This window comes from Sardina pilchardus, chromosome 14 (assembly GCF_963854185.1).
Source record: "Sardina pilchardus chromosome 14, fSarPil1.1, whole genome shotgun sequence".
NCBI classification, from domain to species: domain Eukaryota; kingdom Metazoa; phylum Chordata; class Actinopteri; order Clupeiformes; family Clupeidae; genus Sardina; species Sardina pilchardus.
Genome location: NC_085007.1, coordinates 32671457 through 32687899, shown reverse-complemented (window position 1 = coordinate 32687899; position 16443 = coordinate 32671457). Strand labels below are relative to the sequence as shown.

Genomic DNA, 16443 nt, shown 5'->3' with positions numbered 1-16443 from the left:
ACGATACACTGTGTAGTTCACAGCAGATTTTCTATGATGAAGATTTGGCCAATTATGGGGAGAATTCATTCATTGATTCAAAGATTTTGTGAATGCTTTATGTATGTGTGTTTTAGGAGCAGAACTTGACTGTAACTGGAGGCCTAGCCTGGTGGAATGACTTCGTTGTTATTGCCTGTTACAATTTCATTGATCAGCAAGAGGAGGTAATAGGGTTTGACTTTCTGTGACCTATATGCACGTTTCATGTCCTTTGCCCATCACATACCTGTTTAATTGATTAAAACAACCAGAAGTAGTTTATTGTAAGATGATGACAGATGTTTTAAATTTGTGCTAAATTTGTAAAACACTATTTTTGTGGCCTGTGCTACAAAACTGTTAACCTCTGTGGCAGTGTAAATTCTGGTAATGTACAACCCTCCCTTATGAGTGATTGAACCTTTCCTTGTGGACGCACTGCCTGAATCTCAATGTCCCCCCTTAAAGGCTCTCAAACTTTGATGCGTGTTCCTGCTAACTTTGTATGTGCTTAGGGCTTTCCCACTGTGAAATTGTGAAGTGCAATGAGGGCTTGCTTGCAGGCTTTCTGTGCCCTTTCCATTAGTCTGGATTTTTGCAGACTTTAACCAAGGTAGTTACCAACAATTCATTATGTGGTGGCGTGAAACACAGGGCTACCCTAAGGGAGGCTGGAAGATTGAAAAAGACATCAGTAAACAACACAAAAACCTTTACGGCTTAAAAACTCAATTACTTGACTCAATTACTCAAGACAGTTAAAGGGACACTTCACCGATTAGCATTAAGCTTTGTATCTTTAGAAAACCAGTCATGTTTTTGAATGGTCGTGCATCATTCCCTCAGTTTGCCTTGAGATGGGAGAAATACGGATTTCAATGAAACCCATGAATAAGACTTCCTGCTTTCAATGATGTAAAATTATGATTTTTACATCATTGAAAGCAGGAAGTCCAACATTGAAATCCGTATTTCTCCCATCTCAAGGCAAACTGAGGGAATGATGCACGACCATTCCAAAACATGACTGGTTTTCTAAAGAGACAAAGCTTAATGCTAATCAGTGAAGTGTCCCTTTAAATCTTTGAGCATTCAGGACTTAGACCTCAGTGGGAACATCAAGATTCAGTCACTGCTGTGGTAGTGGAAAATCGGAACATTTGCATTTTTCACAGGTCTAATAATGACCAAATTAGGTAGAGGAGCATAATTGTGTTAGATGCATTATTCTATGTCTTATGATACCATTTAATAGTAATTACAACTGCACTGCATATTTTCATTCCAAGCACTGCAAAAGCTGCTTATCTAATGAAATGTTATTATGTTATAGATAGATAGATACTTTATTGATCCCAAAGGGATCTTATTAATCTTATTAATCTTGTCAAGATCAAAAAATCTAGTTGGTATTGTTTTCAGTATAAGAGACTTACCTAGCACTTTCTCATGAAATCATTTTACTTAAATTAAGAAGAGTTTGACTTCTTTTTAATACGTCTTATCCTGAAAACAAGCAAATTTGTCTGCCAGTGCTTTGAGTAAACCTGTCTTAAGACTTCTTAAAATAAGTCAAAGTCTTCTTAAATGACGTCAAAATGATCTTTCGAGAGAACACTAGGTAAGTCTCTTAATACTTAAAATAGTACCAAAAAGTTTTTTTTTTGTCCTTAATATAAGACGAATAACACTTTGTTAGATTTAATTTTTTTGCAATGTGATCGTTTATGCATATGGTTTTATCTGGTTTTATCTTTTCTGATGGTCATTACATTATACTTGGTAATTGTTAATAGTTAGCTTGATACATTGTTGTAAGCTATTGGTAATGGGTAGTTGTGTTGTGCCATGCACTTTGTTGCTCACCTCATCCTTGTCTCTTTTCCGTCCAGCTGCGGCTGTACCCACGGTCCTCAAATCTGGATAATGCCTTTGCTAGCACAACCAAGCTGCATTCAGACACTCTGCTGCTTAATGTGTTCCGCAACATGGTGGTCCTCTTCAGAGCAGACTGTTCAATCTGTCTCTACAGCATTAGCAGGAAGCAAGACAGGTCAGTCTCACACACACAGAAATCACAGGACTATTTGACCTTTCTGACACTAAAAATGACCTTCCTGTACTGTAACTGACCCTAGGCAGATGGGTTGGGCCCTTGAGTCGTGGATCTGTCAGAGTTTCTTCCTATACGTATCCCCAATTCTAGGGAGTTTTTCCTCGCCCCTCTCTCATGGGCTCTCTCTGAATGTTTAACCCTATGAGCCCGACGGACACAAAGTGCGTCAAAAAACACACCCATTCCTCTCTGTTACATTGCTCCGCGATTATTAGTCACAGCGAGATGAGACCTATGTTGCACGAAAGAGCAGAACCGGGGCTTTCCAACAAGACTAGACACTTGTCTGTACGATCAAGTATGAAAATAAAATAAAATCATGAAGTTAAATCAAAGTATATCATATTTACAGTCTATACTGCTCTGCGTTCACCCGCGCATCCAGGACTCTCGCTTGAATTACTCACAACTCCAGCATCGTACAGACATGACACGCATAGCAAATGAAAGAGGAGAAACAGAGCTTTCCATTGATATCAAAGACATTGATCCTGTCGTGTTATAAAAACAGACGAAGTGACAAACAAATAATAATGTCATATAGCTTTGGCTACCATTACTCTCGATTGATTTCCTCGTGAAACCGCGATCAGAAAGATATGGAACACATGTCAGATGAAAGAGGAGCGCTAGAGCTATCCACAGATACCAAATACAACCATCTAGGCCATAAAACAGACGAAGTGACAGCAAAATAATAACTTAATTTAGCTCCACTTACCCCATGTTTTTGTGTGGCATAATAGCCTATGTTCATAATCCAATGTTATCATGTGTTTCTCTATGGCAAGTCACGTTCATAATACGGTTTTGAGATCCTAGCAAACTCCTGTATGGTATCCAATTCAAGACTCATATTGCATCCAAATTAGTTTGAGAAATAAACACTTTTTGCCTTTACTTTGTTCATTGCAATGCAGTACAAAATATATTATAGAGAATCATCATCTGTGCACGTCATGTGTGCTACTACGCAAACAAGTCAGGTCAGATCAGCTAGTGTCACAAATATGGAGCGCAAAAAGTGTCAAAAAGTCATTTCTCATCACTAAATAAAAATTGCCATTTATTTCTGGAAGGTACACACTACATATTTCTGTAAATTTCTCAGCCTCAAAGTATACCTCCACCATGGTTCTTATATTGCCATTTTCAGGGCAGTCAGGCCTACACAACCATGCAAGTCATGTTGAGCGGTCAGCTTGCTGTGGTGAGATATACGTCAAAATGTGAGAATTTGTATAGTATGCTTTTTGCATTTTTATTATTTAAAGATCTAAATCAAATCAATGCAAGCTTTTATACATGATATTGTGGCAGATCTGGGTAGCCTAGACTGTGCTGAAAAAAACAATATATAGCATGTGTGAATGCCACTTACAATGACCAGGATAAATGCTTCTAACTAGAGGTAGTGAAAATGCCCTTAAAACAGTCTAGGGCTCATAGGGTTAACACATGTGTAATGTTTTGGCGCTCTTGAAGTGAAATTAATTTGAAATCGAAATTGAATTGTTGTCAGCTCAGTTCTCCAGTTTTCCTAACTCAAACGCATTTTCTAATCCCTCAACTCTACAGTTCAACCCCCTCAACATGTGTAGAGTTGCTGCAGGAAGTGTCCATGTCGCGTTACATCCCTCACCCTGGGCTGGTGGTGTCTGTCACACTTACCTCAGTACGTACAGAGACAGGCATAACCCTCAAAGCCCCCCAGCAGGTAAGTCGGTTAGACGCTTTTTTCTTTTATTTACCATCAGTCCATTCATTTGTGTGATTTACTCTCATTCTCTCCTTTTGCTTGCCTTTCAGGCCTGCTTAGCGGAGAGCATCATGTTAAATCTTGCAGGACAGCTTATTATGCTGCAGAGAGACCGTTCAGGCCCACAGGTACGGGAGAAAGACTCAACGCTCAGTCAGAAGAAGTTGGTAAGTAGTATCAATACTGTCCCTTTACACTGTAAAATAGCTGTCTTGCAAAACAGAATGGTATCAACCCATTCTGTTTTGCAAGACAGCTATTTTAAACGCCACCTGCTGCATTTAGCGATGTCAGATCAGATTGTGTGTGTTTTCGTTGTTGCTGTTGTGTTGTTCACCGCATAATGAAACATATTTGTTTTGTTTGGAGATGTGTCTAGTCCAGTCTGAAATAGATCACTTTTACCCTCTTTTCCAGCTACCGTTCTGTCCCCCAGTAGTACTGGCCCAGTGTGTGGAGAACGTATGGACAACGTGCCGCAGCAGCCGCAAGAAGCGTCACCTGTTGGAGGCTCTGTGGTTGTGGTGTGGGGAGGCAGGGATGAAGGTGTGGCTGCCACTCTTCCCACGGGACCACCGCAAGCCTCACTCATTCTTATCGCGCCGCATCATGTTGCCTTTCCACATCAATATCTATCCACTAGCTGTGCTATTTGAAGACGCTTTGGTGCTGGGTGCCACAAATGAGACTGTGCCGTATGACGGTGTTGGAGGAGGGGCATGTGCAGCCACTGAACCACTTGAGGCCATATTCCCCTTCTGTACAGTGGAGCGTACCTCCCACATATACTTGCACCACATTCTTAGGCAACTGCTTGTGCGCAACTTGGGTGAGCAGGCGCTAATGCTTGCTCAGTCTTGTGCCAGCCTGCCCTACTTCCCTCATGTTCTGGAGCTGATGGTGCATGTGGTGCTGGAAGAGGAGGCCACTTCCCGAGAGCCCATCCCCGATCCACTGCTGCCTACAGTTGCCAAGTTCATCACAGAGTTCCCCTTTTTTCTGCAGACCATTGTGCACTGTGCACGCAAGACTGAGTATGCACTCTGGAATTACCTTTTTGCTGCTGTGGGTAACCCTAAAGACCTCTTTGAGGAGTGCCTCATGGCCCAGGATCTGGACACAGCAGCATCCTACCTTATAATACTTCAAGTAAGCTAAATATTTGAGCAAGATGTAGTAGTGATGTGTCAGTCATTGTGATTCTGTCTGCTAGATAGACGTGTTGTCATGACTGTATAATTTGGCAGCATAGATAATGTATTTGATCAAATTACTGGTTTGCCTGTAGAATATGGAAGTACCAGCAGTGAGCCGCCAGCATGCAACACTGCTCTTCAACACTGCTCTGGAGCAGGGGAAATGGGACCTTTGCCGTCACATGATTCGCTTCCTCAAGGCTATTGGTTCAGGAGAAGCCGAGACTCCACCCACTACGCCAACGACCCAGGTATATCATCATTGCTGTTCTTCTGCCACAAGCCTTTGTCACACTGCAACAATATATAAGCTTTTATTAGGGCCCGAGCACCAAGCTGCGGCCGCTGAAGCAGCGGCTACACCGTAGCGCAAGGCCCTATTGTTTTTGAACGATGGCGGGCCCAAGCACCTGCAATCCACATCCTGTGACATTTTGGAAACCCAACAAAGCACCGACATGTCTCTCTCAACTTGCAAAAACAAATAGCACACACATCTGATATGTACATTTGACAAACGCACCATGTCAGTGCTTTGTTGGGTTTCCAAAATGTCACAGGTCACGGACCGCAGGTGCTCTGGCCCACCATCACCGCTTGCGGATATATTCTTTTATTGTTTTCTGAGTGTTCTGTTAACCTCTAAGCTCCGTTGTCTGTTAGTTTAGTCAGATCAGCAACTACTAAAATAGCAATCTGATCTTCTGAGCCATATTGTGTCTGTCTACTCAGGAGCCCTGCTCATCAGGAGGCTTTGAGTTTTTCAGGAACCGAAGCATTAGCCTCTCCCAGTCAGCAGACAGCATTACAGCAGGGAAATTCAGCCTTCAGAAGACATTTAGCATGCCCTCTGGTCCTTCAACTAAAGGGTAAGTCTGTGATTTCTGATAAGTATAATAACCCTGTCCCATGTCCCCCTTAACTGGTTTAGCCCCTCACCCCCAGCCCTTTACACATATAACTGTAAGCAGAAGCAACACATACGTTTAGACATTTTGTCTATTTGTAGATAATTAAAGGTAGTATATAAAAACATGACATTCTCACCACTGCTACCTAGTTAATTTTATGTGAACAATGTGTTTGTATCTTCTTAACTATAATGTTATGATCAACTGTGTTACCTATGTACAGGGCAGATCGCTGGAACAAGGATGGTGACTGTGCAGAAAATATGTACATTGATATGATGCTGTGGCGCCATGCACGACACCTTCTAGAGCAGGTTAGGCTGAAGGAGCTGGGTTGTTTCTCAACACAACTAGGCTTTGAGCTGATTGGCTGGTTATGCCGGGAGCGTACACGAGTGGCACGCGTGGATGATTTCGTCACTGCACTCAAACGATTGCACAGTGATTTTTTATGGCCCTTCCCGGTAATCCCTGCTTGTGCACTCAACTCTCCACTCAAGAATGGACGTCGTACAGGTGTGCATATTTGTGTATAACTTATGGATAGACTTTGTTTCATTTTCATTTGTTATGTTAAATTTCTACTACTGTGTGTTTCCCTCAGTATTAAGCACACATCTGCTAAAGTCTCAGTCAGCTGACAGCCTGCTGAATAGCAACATGGAAGCAACTCTGCCTGTAATTGTTCCCACCAACAACAGTTGGCTAGATGGATTGGGTGCAAGGTCTAAAGAAATGGACTTGGCCTCATCCCATGGAGTCCCTGAAACACAGGAGGCTTTCTTGTCACCACTCATCAACAAAGGTCAGAACAGGGCTTTCATTCTCTCTTCATCATTTGTCATGTCTTTCTGTCATTAAGCATTCTATGTCTTTCCATTCTCACATGAGCCCTCTTCTTTATTTCCACTTAAGTTGAGGAGTGCAGCATTGGTTCAGCCACTGATCTGACTGAGACCAGTTCCATGGTGGATGGTGATTGGACCATGGTTGATGAGAACTTCACCACCTTGTCTCTTAGCCAGTCAGAGCTGGAACATATATCCATGGAGCTTGCCAATAAGGGTCCTCATAAATCCCAGGTGCAGCTCAGGTGAGATTTCTTTACTTCCATTTTTACTTCCATCAGTCTGAGTGACTCTTTCTCTGTGTACTCTCGCTGTTATCGTTCAAATTTTCAAAAGTTTGGATTTTCCAACCAAAAGACAAATGATTTTTATTCATACATTAAAGTAGCCTGGAAAATCCAGACCCTGGTAATCTTTCAGATTAAGGGTCTGGCCACAAATAATGTTTAACACTCTGTAAAGCGCCATGAGACATTTGTAATGTTTTGGCTCTCTATAAGTGAAATTAACTTGAAATTGAATAATGTTATGGCCCAACTCGAGGGGCGGCACCAAACATGCATTTGAAAATCTCACTTAACACAATTGGATAACACTACGACCAGTGTTTACTCTGACTGATTCCGGACTTTGACGCAATTGGATAACACTACGACCAATGTTTACTGACTTTGAATGTTGCAGCACTGTCATCATCAGTTAAGCTCGCCCCGCCTATATCAGATACACCGATGTGATTGGTTTCCCCCGATGCCTGTGGGGTAAAAGTAACGTGCATCATTGCTTATTGCCAGAGTATCTTGCAGACACAATTCAAATTGTGCTCTCAAAAGAACTCTAATTTTACCCTGGAAATTCAAAGTGGAAAATGACAAATTAAGAGAATTAATTATGAGTTCGGCTTGAATGGACAGTTTTATGCTTGAAAGTGTACGCCTTCAATTATTTCCTCCGCCAAGGAGGTTATGTTTTCATTGGGGACCGGCGTCTGTCTGTCTGTCTGTCTGTCTGTCTGTCTGTCTATCAACCTCTGTCTGTCAACCTGTCTGTCAATGACAACCTAGGAAGAACAATACAGGCGGAGGTCTGCGCTCTCTGAGTGCTTTTCTAGTTAATATTGTGGAATGTACACTCAAGAAAATGAAGGGAATACTTCTTACCCTTGAAATCCAGAGTTCTCATTAGAGCACATTTTGAATTTGCTTAGCGAGTCACTCTGGCAATCAGTAATGATACTCATTACTAGAGATGCACCGATCAATCGGCTGGTGACCGGAACCGATTTTCACGTGATCGACCATGACCGGTGACCGGCCGGTCAGTCTGAGACATGCCGATTTTATGCCGGTCAAATGCACTCGCACGAATTTGTAACAACATCACACTGAGTTTGCAAAGTTTGATGAAGCTAGCTAAGGCCAACAGTCTGGGCTGGATAAAGCGCTAATACTGAGTTTTTATATGCAGCGAACGCTTCTTTGCCATATTGCGTGGAATTTACTAAGCTGTCACTTCAGGATACAGCGCTCATCAAAGCCGTCCTTGCCGCTAATTGCGTGCCCACAGCTGAACCACAAGCGCTATCAATAAGCAGCGACATAGCCTTTATACTCCAGACGAGACACGGCAGGAATAAACATAGTTTTGCTTCGGTTTGCCAACTTATCATGTATTCTTTCACACTACTACAACAACTTAAGTCCGATTTACACATTTAGAGGTTTATTTCATTACCTTTTGTCTGATCAAACATAATGCGTGGTGTCGTTGGAAAGCTGTGTTTCTCCTGCATGACGTTATGCCATCCAAATATGGACACTTCCTTAGTATCCACAAGCAATCGCGAAAGTTCAAAGAAGAGTGTGGACTGGGAATGTATGTCATTTGCTGTGTTTCAAGGCTTCTCAAAATTATTAGGTTTTTTTTGTTGTCATTTTCCAACATCTCAGTCTATGTAGCACATGTACACCAAGCTTTCCAGTTAAAAGTATTCTGAAGATATTTACAGTTGGATATTGGATGTGACTGTGAGAAGAAAAAAAAATAGTTTTCCCTATTTCCCTGCATTTCTTTTAGTAGTCTATGTGTGAAATGAATGTCCCACACTGGGAATACTGCAGCTGAAGAAGACCTGAAGAAGAATCTGTCTATTCACATTTTTCTACCAGCCATTGATAAGTTGATTACATTTCTATATTAACATGTTGTATTAAAGAAAATATAGGCTAGAAAATAACCCTTTGTTTGCTGTAAAGTGGTTAGAAGAAATTAAATCGGAATCGGCTAAAATCGGTATCGGCAGGTCAAATTCTATGAAAAATCGGAATCGGCCAAAAAATTGCTATCAGTGCATCTCTACTCATTACCTCTTGCCCTTGGAGCCGAGCTGCACCAATCACATTGTTGTATTTGATATAGGCGGGCCAGAGGCAAGCTAAGAAGATGACTGCAGCGCTGCAACGTCAAAGTCCGAAATCAGTCAGTAAACATTGGTCGTAGTGTTTTCCAATTGCATGTTGTGATATTTTCAAATGCACGCTTGGTGCCGCCCCTTGAGACCATTTTCATTACCTATAGCCAGACCCTAAATCTTTCTAGATATGGGACTGGATTTTCAGGCTGCCCTTTTATTCCCTCAAGCTACATCCACAGAAAGCACCAAACCATGTTAGAGTACTGATTGAAATGTTCTCTTTTTTTAGCAGTGTATGACTATATGGGTTTTCATGTCTGTAATGATTGCTCCAGGTACCTGCTTCATGTGTTCATGGAGGCTGGCTGTCTTGAATGGTGTGTGATCATTGGACTGATCCTGAGGGATAACAACATAATCAAGCAGGTGGTCGGCTTCCTGGAGAGTCCTGATGTCCCGCCTGAGACTGTTCTAAGCATCCGAAGTGGCCTTCTTGCAGTCGATGCTTGGGCCTCATCTGACTGGTCAGCTTTCACACACCTATCCATCTTTTCAGACATACTCAGTCATCCACACACATGGCCATTTCAATGCAGCCAAGTGCAAGCAGGGAAAAAAGCTGTTCAGTGTAAATTAAAGTATGAATATATTTTGATTTTGTCTGAAAACCTCCACTTCCAATCAAGAATGGATTGAGTGATTCCATATTTTTTCCCCCTCTGGTTGGTCTAAAACAAGCAACTGTTACGGATTAAAGGAAATCAAGAAAAAAAATAATTAATGTTTCCTAAAGCCAGAAAGTTGCCATTTGAAACTAACTTAGTTTTGTGTCATGTCTGTGATCTGGCTTTTTTCTAAAAAATTAAACAACTTATGCCAGGGGTTGTAGATAAAGTAAAAGCAAAATCGAATGTCTTACTGTGGACAGATCTTCCCGAATCCTGTCGAGTTCGAGAACCTTGCAATAGCCTGTTACATTGACTCTTTCGCGTCGTTTTTTAAATCCACTGACAAATAGCCTATATCGCCGACCAGGAGCGTCACTAGTGCAAAAGGCCAGTTTTTTTTTCCTTTTACGGGGTAGGCTACAGGGGTTTCTCCCCCGGGAAATTTGGAAAATTGTGCTGTGATGCAGTTTCAACGTAGTTTGACAAGCATATGAAGGCCATTCGTTGGGGGTCCTCAACATAATTTTCATAACAATTGTAAGCAGGGAAAATGTACAACAACATATACAGTATTCCCACTTATATCCGTGTTCTGTCTTTGCCTGGCGCTTCAATGAGGTTGAATTGGACTGTAATTAAGATATCTGAGAAGTTAGATGGCAATGTTATTAGGAATAAACCACGATTTATCTGACTCCATAAGATAAGAATATTGTACCTCTGATAAATTACCAAATAACTAGTTTGTTAACTATGGCAGAGAATGGAATGGCACACTAGACTTTAGAGATATGCAAACTGCGAGAGGAAAATTAATCATTTATTAGGCATTGAGCCTTTGAATGTAAAAGTAAAGTAATATCAGTAATTATCCTTAAACAAAAGAACAAAGGAGAAAGTAAACTTAACCTCAAAACAAACAATAAACTTGAACTTAGACTTTAACAAGTTACCAAGTTACAATGCTACATACACCAGATAAAACAATGTGTCAAATAATGAAAATAACAAATCATAAAGAAACCAAAAGATAGAGAGAGAGAGAGGGGGGGGGGGGACCAGAGATCAGAGTGACCTCTTGCCCAGAGCTGAGATAGAGAAGAAGAGAGTGAATGAATTGGAGAGCTTCTCTTTTCAATCATCCAGCCACCCCCGACTCAGCAGGACTTCTTTACCTGAAAGTGGGTGTAGCGTCTAAAACTCTAAAATGTAGTTCTTAGTCTATAACTATGTACAAATACATTAGATTGCAATGAAACCGTGATCAGGCGGTTGCCCACATTACAAGTATTAATTCAAGACCAAACATGGATGTATTACATTTACAACATACATTTTATAAGTATTTCAGAAGTTGTCAATTTGACTTTCACTGTATAGATGGAGGAAGTGGTGATGGCTGCTTGATGGGGTGCCGGCCACAGCCAGCTGAGACAATAGCGAGCTATCAAGTCTTGCAAGTAAATTAGCATCAAAAGGGCATTCAGCTATCTGCCTCAAAGGAATGTGAAAATCTGGCTTTACACAATAAAGCTAAAAAAAATCGTGATTTAACAGAGACCTCACAACCAACATTTGTTTCTGCCCATGACATGATGAATGAATGAGGTGCCACTCTAATCGCTAATTGTAAATGGATTAATCCAACACAACTCCTCGTCGAATTTTCAGTTTGCATGAAAATCGGTAGGCTATGTTAGCGAGGCACAGAGGTTGGCTAGCTAGTAGACTAACCGAGTTGATGGAAGTACTAGGGGGTGGGGGAGATAATGTCACTCTCAACCTCTTCTTGCGCTGCTACGCTGCAATATGAAGCTGTAGACGGGCTCTGGTAATATCAGTCCGAGAGAAGGGGCAAGAATAGAACACTGATGTCGAATTTGCAACATTATTGCAGTTGTGGCTGCTGGCCGTGGAACCTTTTTGGAACCACAAAAACTCTGGGGCGATTTTCATAGGCCTAGCCTATAACAACATGAGTGAAGTTTGAATTGTGCTGGTAGCGCCACCGATTTTAAAAGCTACTGGTCTGCAATCTTGACAGGCAGTGCTGGCGGTTTGATAACCACATTCAAATCTTGGTGTTGCTTTAGCTACAGCAAGCAACACCCTGGCGCCGCCCATGTTTGTAGTGCTATGCTCCAGATGGAAATGTTTTGGGACGGGTACATTGACCCTGTTTTCAGTATGTATTGTAGTGATTATGTGATGCTTGTTTACATGTCATGCCTATAATGTGTCCTTGTCATTCTTCACAGCTTGGGGTACAAGCCATTCTTGAAGCTGATTCAGCCTCAGCTACATAAACTACTAGAGAGTGCAGTGGAGCCAGTGAACCCAGAGTCCTTTCAGCCTGCCAATGTTACCAAGCTGCTAGAGCCAGCCATCCCAAGGTTGGAAGAACGGGGTGGCTCAGTACCTCTTGGGCTTTCTTTATCCCTGGAGGCTCCTGGCTCAGGTCCTCTAGAAGACCGACCAGAGGAGGAAGAGAAGGAACATAGCCCAGAGGAAGGTACATATGACTGTACTCTGTCTTGATCCCCCAACATTTCTGCATTCTCTGAAACAACCAGGCAGTTGTGTGGCCCAGAGGATATTGATGAACACGAAGACATCAGACCTAAAACTGGAGTCTTATACACCAGGACCCTTATCAATACTATTTGCTTTTTCGAAATGTTGTATCATGCTTTAATGCTTTTAGATAGTGGGAGTGTGTCCATATGTTTGGACATTGAGGGATGTATGTATGATTTTGCCAGGTGTGGATTGGTTGTCTGTGTTCTCTCACTCATATTAGATCTCCCCCACAATTTCAGTATATTTATGTCACAGGCTTTTACAACCGAATACACACATCCTGTAACACAGTTCCAGAATCTGCATACAGACATTTACCAGCCAAATGTCTCTGCTGGTTTTACAAGTCATGTTTTGTACAGTGACCTTGTTTGAAATTGAATTTTGCAGAGAGTCCTGAAGATTATTTATTGGAGGCACGCCAAGCTTTCTACCAAAATGGAAATATTTGTTAGCTCTTTATGAAAACGCATTTCAGGGTATACACACAGGCAAACCAACAGCTAGCATATGCATGACTCGTAGCAGTTTCATCTAGTTTGTCTGAATGTAAAAGCGTTACATGCATGTACATGTGTATGGAGCCAGTTTTCTCTCTCTGCCAGCAGATTGTCATTATTTATAGCAGTTCCATGGAGAGGAGTCCCAAGACAATGCAAGTGACCCAGTGTTATTCCAGCTGAGCTTTCACTGCTTGTGTGTCTCATCCTTTTCAAAGCAACTGAATATATTATGACCAAAGACACAGAATATATCACAACCACACCCACAACTCTTCTCACAAACAGTGTTAATATGCTTGAACATTGATAATTATTCATATTTCAAAATGTGTAAACAATCTTGACAAAGGATTTCTGTCCTGGCAATGCAACATTTTGGTCTTGGTTATCAATTTTACTGCCAGAAAGCTGTATGGTACTGTAGCTTTACACATCATGTTTGTGTTTTCAATTTGTTTGCTCACACTCTCAACTTCATGTTTATTCTAGAATAGAATCATCTAGATTAGTCAGCCACAGGTTGGCTCAACTACTAACAACTCACTGCAGCCATGCATACAAAACCTCCATGTAATGATGTTCCATGTCATTGAAGCACAAAACACAGTTTCTGTGTTTCACGTCATGCTTTTTGCTGTCGTTGATGTCTACAGGTAGACTTGTGTGTGTCTAGGTAGTCTAATGTGCATCAACAGAACGCTGTGTTAATCTTGACTGGCAGCTGACTAGTGGTGTCTATCATTAGCCTATCATGACGACATGACATTTTGGTTCTGCAGGACTTTCATGTGTTGTAGAATGAGAAAGTGAATGGCTTAAGATCTCATCAAGAATGGCCTGTAATACCTGTAATAATGGTTTAGGATTGACCAGGCAATTTATTTAGATGTTTATGATAATGCTGTGTTTATAGATTATTATTAAGGTTTTGCATCCACGAACGTCATAATGCCTTAATGTCATGTGAACTCTAAAACAAACATGAAGTGTGAGTGAGAGATAGAATGGCATGAACTCTAAGAATACATCTAACGTCGACCTTCTGGCAGTAAAATCTTTCTCTACAACCTATGAGGTGAAATGAGAATATTGTCAATAATCCTGATTTGTTTAATGTATGCACAGCAACCTCATTAAGCACTGAAGAGCAAGAAACAGGCAATTATGAGAACAATTTTATCACTGCATTTACCTGGACAACATTTCACTTTAAGTGTGTCTATGCTGTGGTATTTATTTTTTGGTTGTACAGAATATTGAATATATGACATCCTATGACATCCTATCCTATGACACTGTTCTAAAAGTATTCACTCTAATATGACTTTGATGATTTATGATCAACTTTTGTACAGTCTGTTACTTGCAGGGAACTATGATCTTAGGTATATTAATTTGCTGTGTGTTTAATAGGTTCATAATTATTCTTTAGGATAATTATGGTCTTAGCACTGGCAGAAAAATGAAACTGAAAATTAAAAATTAAAAACAAATGCCCAAATCCTTCTCAAATAGGCGAGACAGCCCCTTCTACTGCACCAGTATTATTTTTGTGCAATGTAGTTATTATTTCTGTCAATATTATCTGCCCCCACCCCCCAAATTGGAGATCAACTGAGCCCTGCTCTCTCTCTTGCTACTTAGTTTGTAAAAACAGATGTTCATGCAGGCCTCTGGTTTCAGTGACTCACACCATCAAAGAGTGTGCATTGCATAGTATTAATGATGTGTTGGCATTAAAAGCACACTAGAGTCCATCTGTCGAGCCTTCTCTTCCCTCACACATCTCCCTTACCTTTTTGTATTTATTCTATGTACACACATAAATTAAATTGTATCATGAAGACCGTTTTCTAAATAGTTTTCTGGAAACAAAAAAAGAAAATGTGTGCAAGACTTGTCTCCTATTAGCACTGTCTGATAGTCCAAATTGTCAAGTGGGCTGTGATTTGAGGTGTTGTACTGTACTCTGTCCATGCTTAAACATGTATGTAATAAGGGAGTGATAATATAGTGTTTCTAGGTGGAAGATTTCCACTTTCTTCCTGTGGACGGTAAAGTATTGCTCTTTGGCACAGAAATGTTTTCTGAGACCAGGCTGTTCTTACAGCAGTATACATGCAGGTCTCCTGTACAGTTTTTTTTTTCTATTCACTCTAGTTTTCTATTTCCTGTATATAAAAAAAATAAATTATTTTTAAAAACAATTCTTGCCTCTTTGGAAAATGTATAAATGTAAAAAAAAAAAGACCATCTGAGAATAACAGTTGATATGCATGACGATTTTAAACAGTTTTCCCAAACATCTGCCTACTGAAATACAGGAAATTGCCGATCTCATGTTTATTGCTCACACATCTGTAAAGCTTACTGTACACATTTTGAGCTGTTTTCTTTTCAGGAGCAAAGCAGAATCCCTCTGACCATTTGTTTGTATTAATGATGTATGATATTTATGACCTCATTATGGTCATTGTGCATGTCCTTTTCTGTACAAATAGCAAGAACCCAGAGAGCTCTCTTCAAAGCAGTTTCAGTTGGGCTAAAATGTTAAGGCATTTTAAGAGGATTCTAAAATATTTTGGAACTCCACAGACATTACTAAGGAGTATCTGCCAGTCTAATAGACACCCTAACATTGTACTGTAGTCACAGGTATCTGGTTAATAGGTTCAAAACTGTCCGAAATTCTAAGTCCTTTGAATGACATCCTCTAAATGTTGTCTTAGTTTTGTGTCATTTGGTTTATGGGGGACCATACAATAATACACACACACACACACACTAGACAGGTAGGTATGTGCGTGTGCAATGTACATTTAATGTAATAAATGTAATTTAATGTAATAAAGCCAATAATGTAATGCACTCAATAACATTGTGCGAATAATGTAATAAGTTATTGCATTATTGGACTGCACATACAAGGGCAATTGCTCTGTCGCTAGTTTGGAGTTTAACACGGTTTTAAACTCGGTGGTGACGCAAGAAGTCATGTAACGACTTAAGCTCCATTGCTGTGTCACATGCACCTGTGGTTTAACCTGCTGCTGCGTTTTACCTTGATCGCTGTGTCTTCAGTCTAATCTTGTAAGGGACATGGTTTTACGGTAGACTAAACCGGATAGCTAGATAGGTGACAGCTTACACTTCATAAACCAACACACACACACACACACACACACTGTTGGCTAGTTTGGACTTATTACAACGTAGGCTACAATAAAGGCTACAAGATAGCAGTAAATAACAAAGAACGAGTAGGCTATTCGTAAAATAAATAGCCTAACGCACGGTATTTGAGGCAGATTTCCAGGCAGGAACTATTTGTTACGTGTGTTTTATTGTGAAACCAGAGAGACATGCATTTTATTTCTAGCGGCACCGGCTATTAAAAGCATAGTTTTCGGTTAAGTTTGGGGTTTAAT

The 16443-nt window shown here is 40.7% G+C and overlaps 1 protein-coding gene across 2 annotated transcripts in view; it reads left to right on the top strand.

The window, feature by feature from the left end:
* The window catches only part of ric1 (RIC1 homolog, RAB6A GEF complex partner 1), a 74553-nt gene extending 59364 nt beyond the window's left edge, over nt 1-15189 (top strand). For both annotated transcript variants that reach the window (XM_062554040.1, XM_062554039.1), the window contains exons 15-26: nt 117-206; nt 1914-2074; nt 3716-3854; nt 3947-4063; nt 4314-5045; nt 5185-5343; nt 5825-5961; nt 6227-6519; nt 6608-6808; nt 6919-7096; nt 9600-9788; nt 12191-15189. In XM_062554040.1, coding sequence (XP_062410024.1) covers nt 117-206; nt 1914-2074; nt 3716-3854; nt 3947-4063; nt 4314-5045; nt 5185-5343; nt 5825-5961; nt 6227-6519; nt 6608-6808; nt 6919-7096; nt 9600-9788; nt 12191-12470 — 2676 coding nt within the window. In that variant the 3' untranslated portion in view covers nt 12471-15189. The remainder of the gene's footprint in view (nt 1-116; nt 207-1913; nt 2075-3715; nt 3855-3946; nt 4064-4313; nt 5046-5184; nt 5344-5824; nt 5962-6226; nt 6520-6607; nt 6809-6918; nt 7097-9599; nt 9789-12190) is intronic.
* Nucleotides 15190-16443: the final 1254 nt, after the last annotated feature.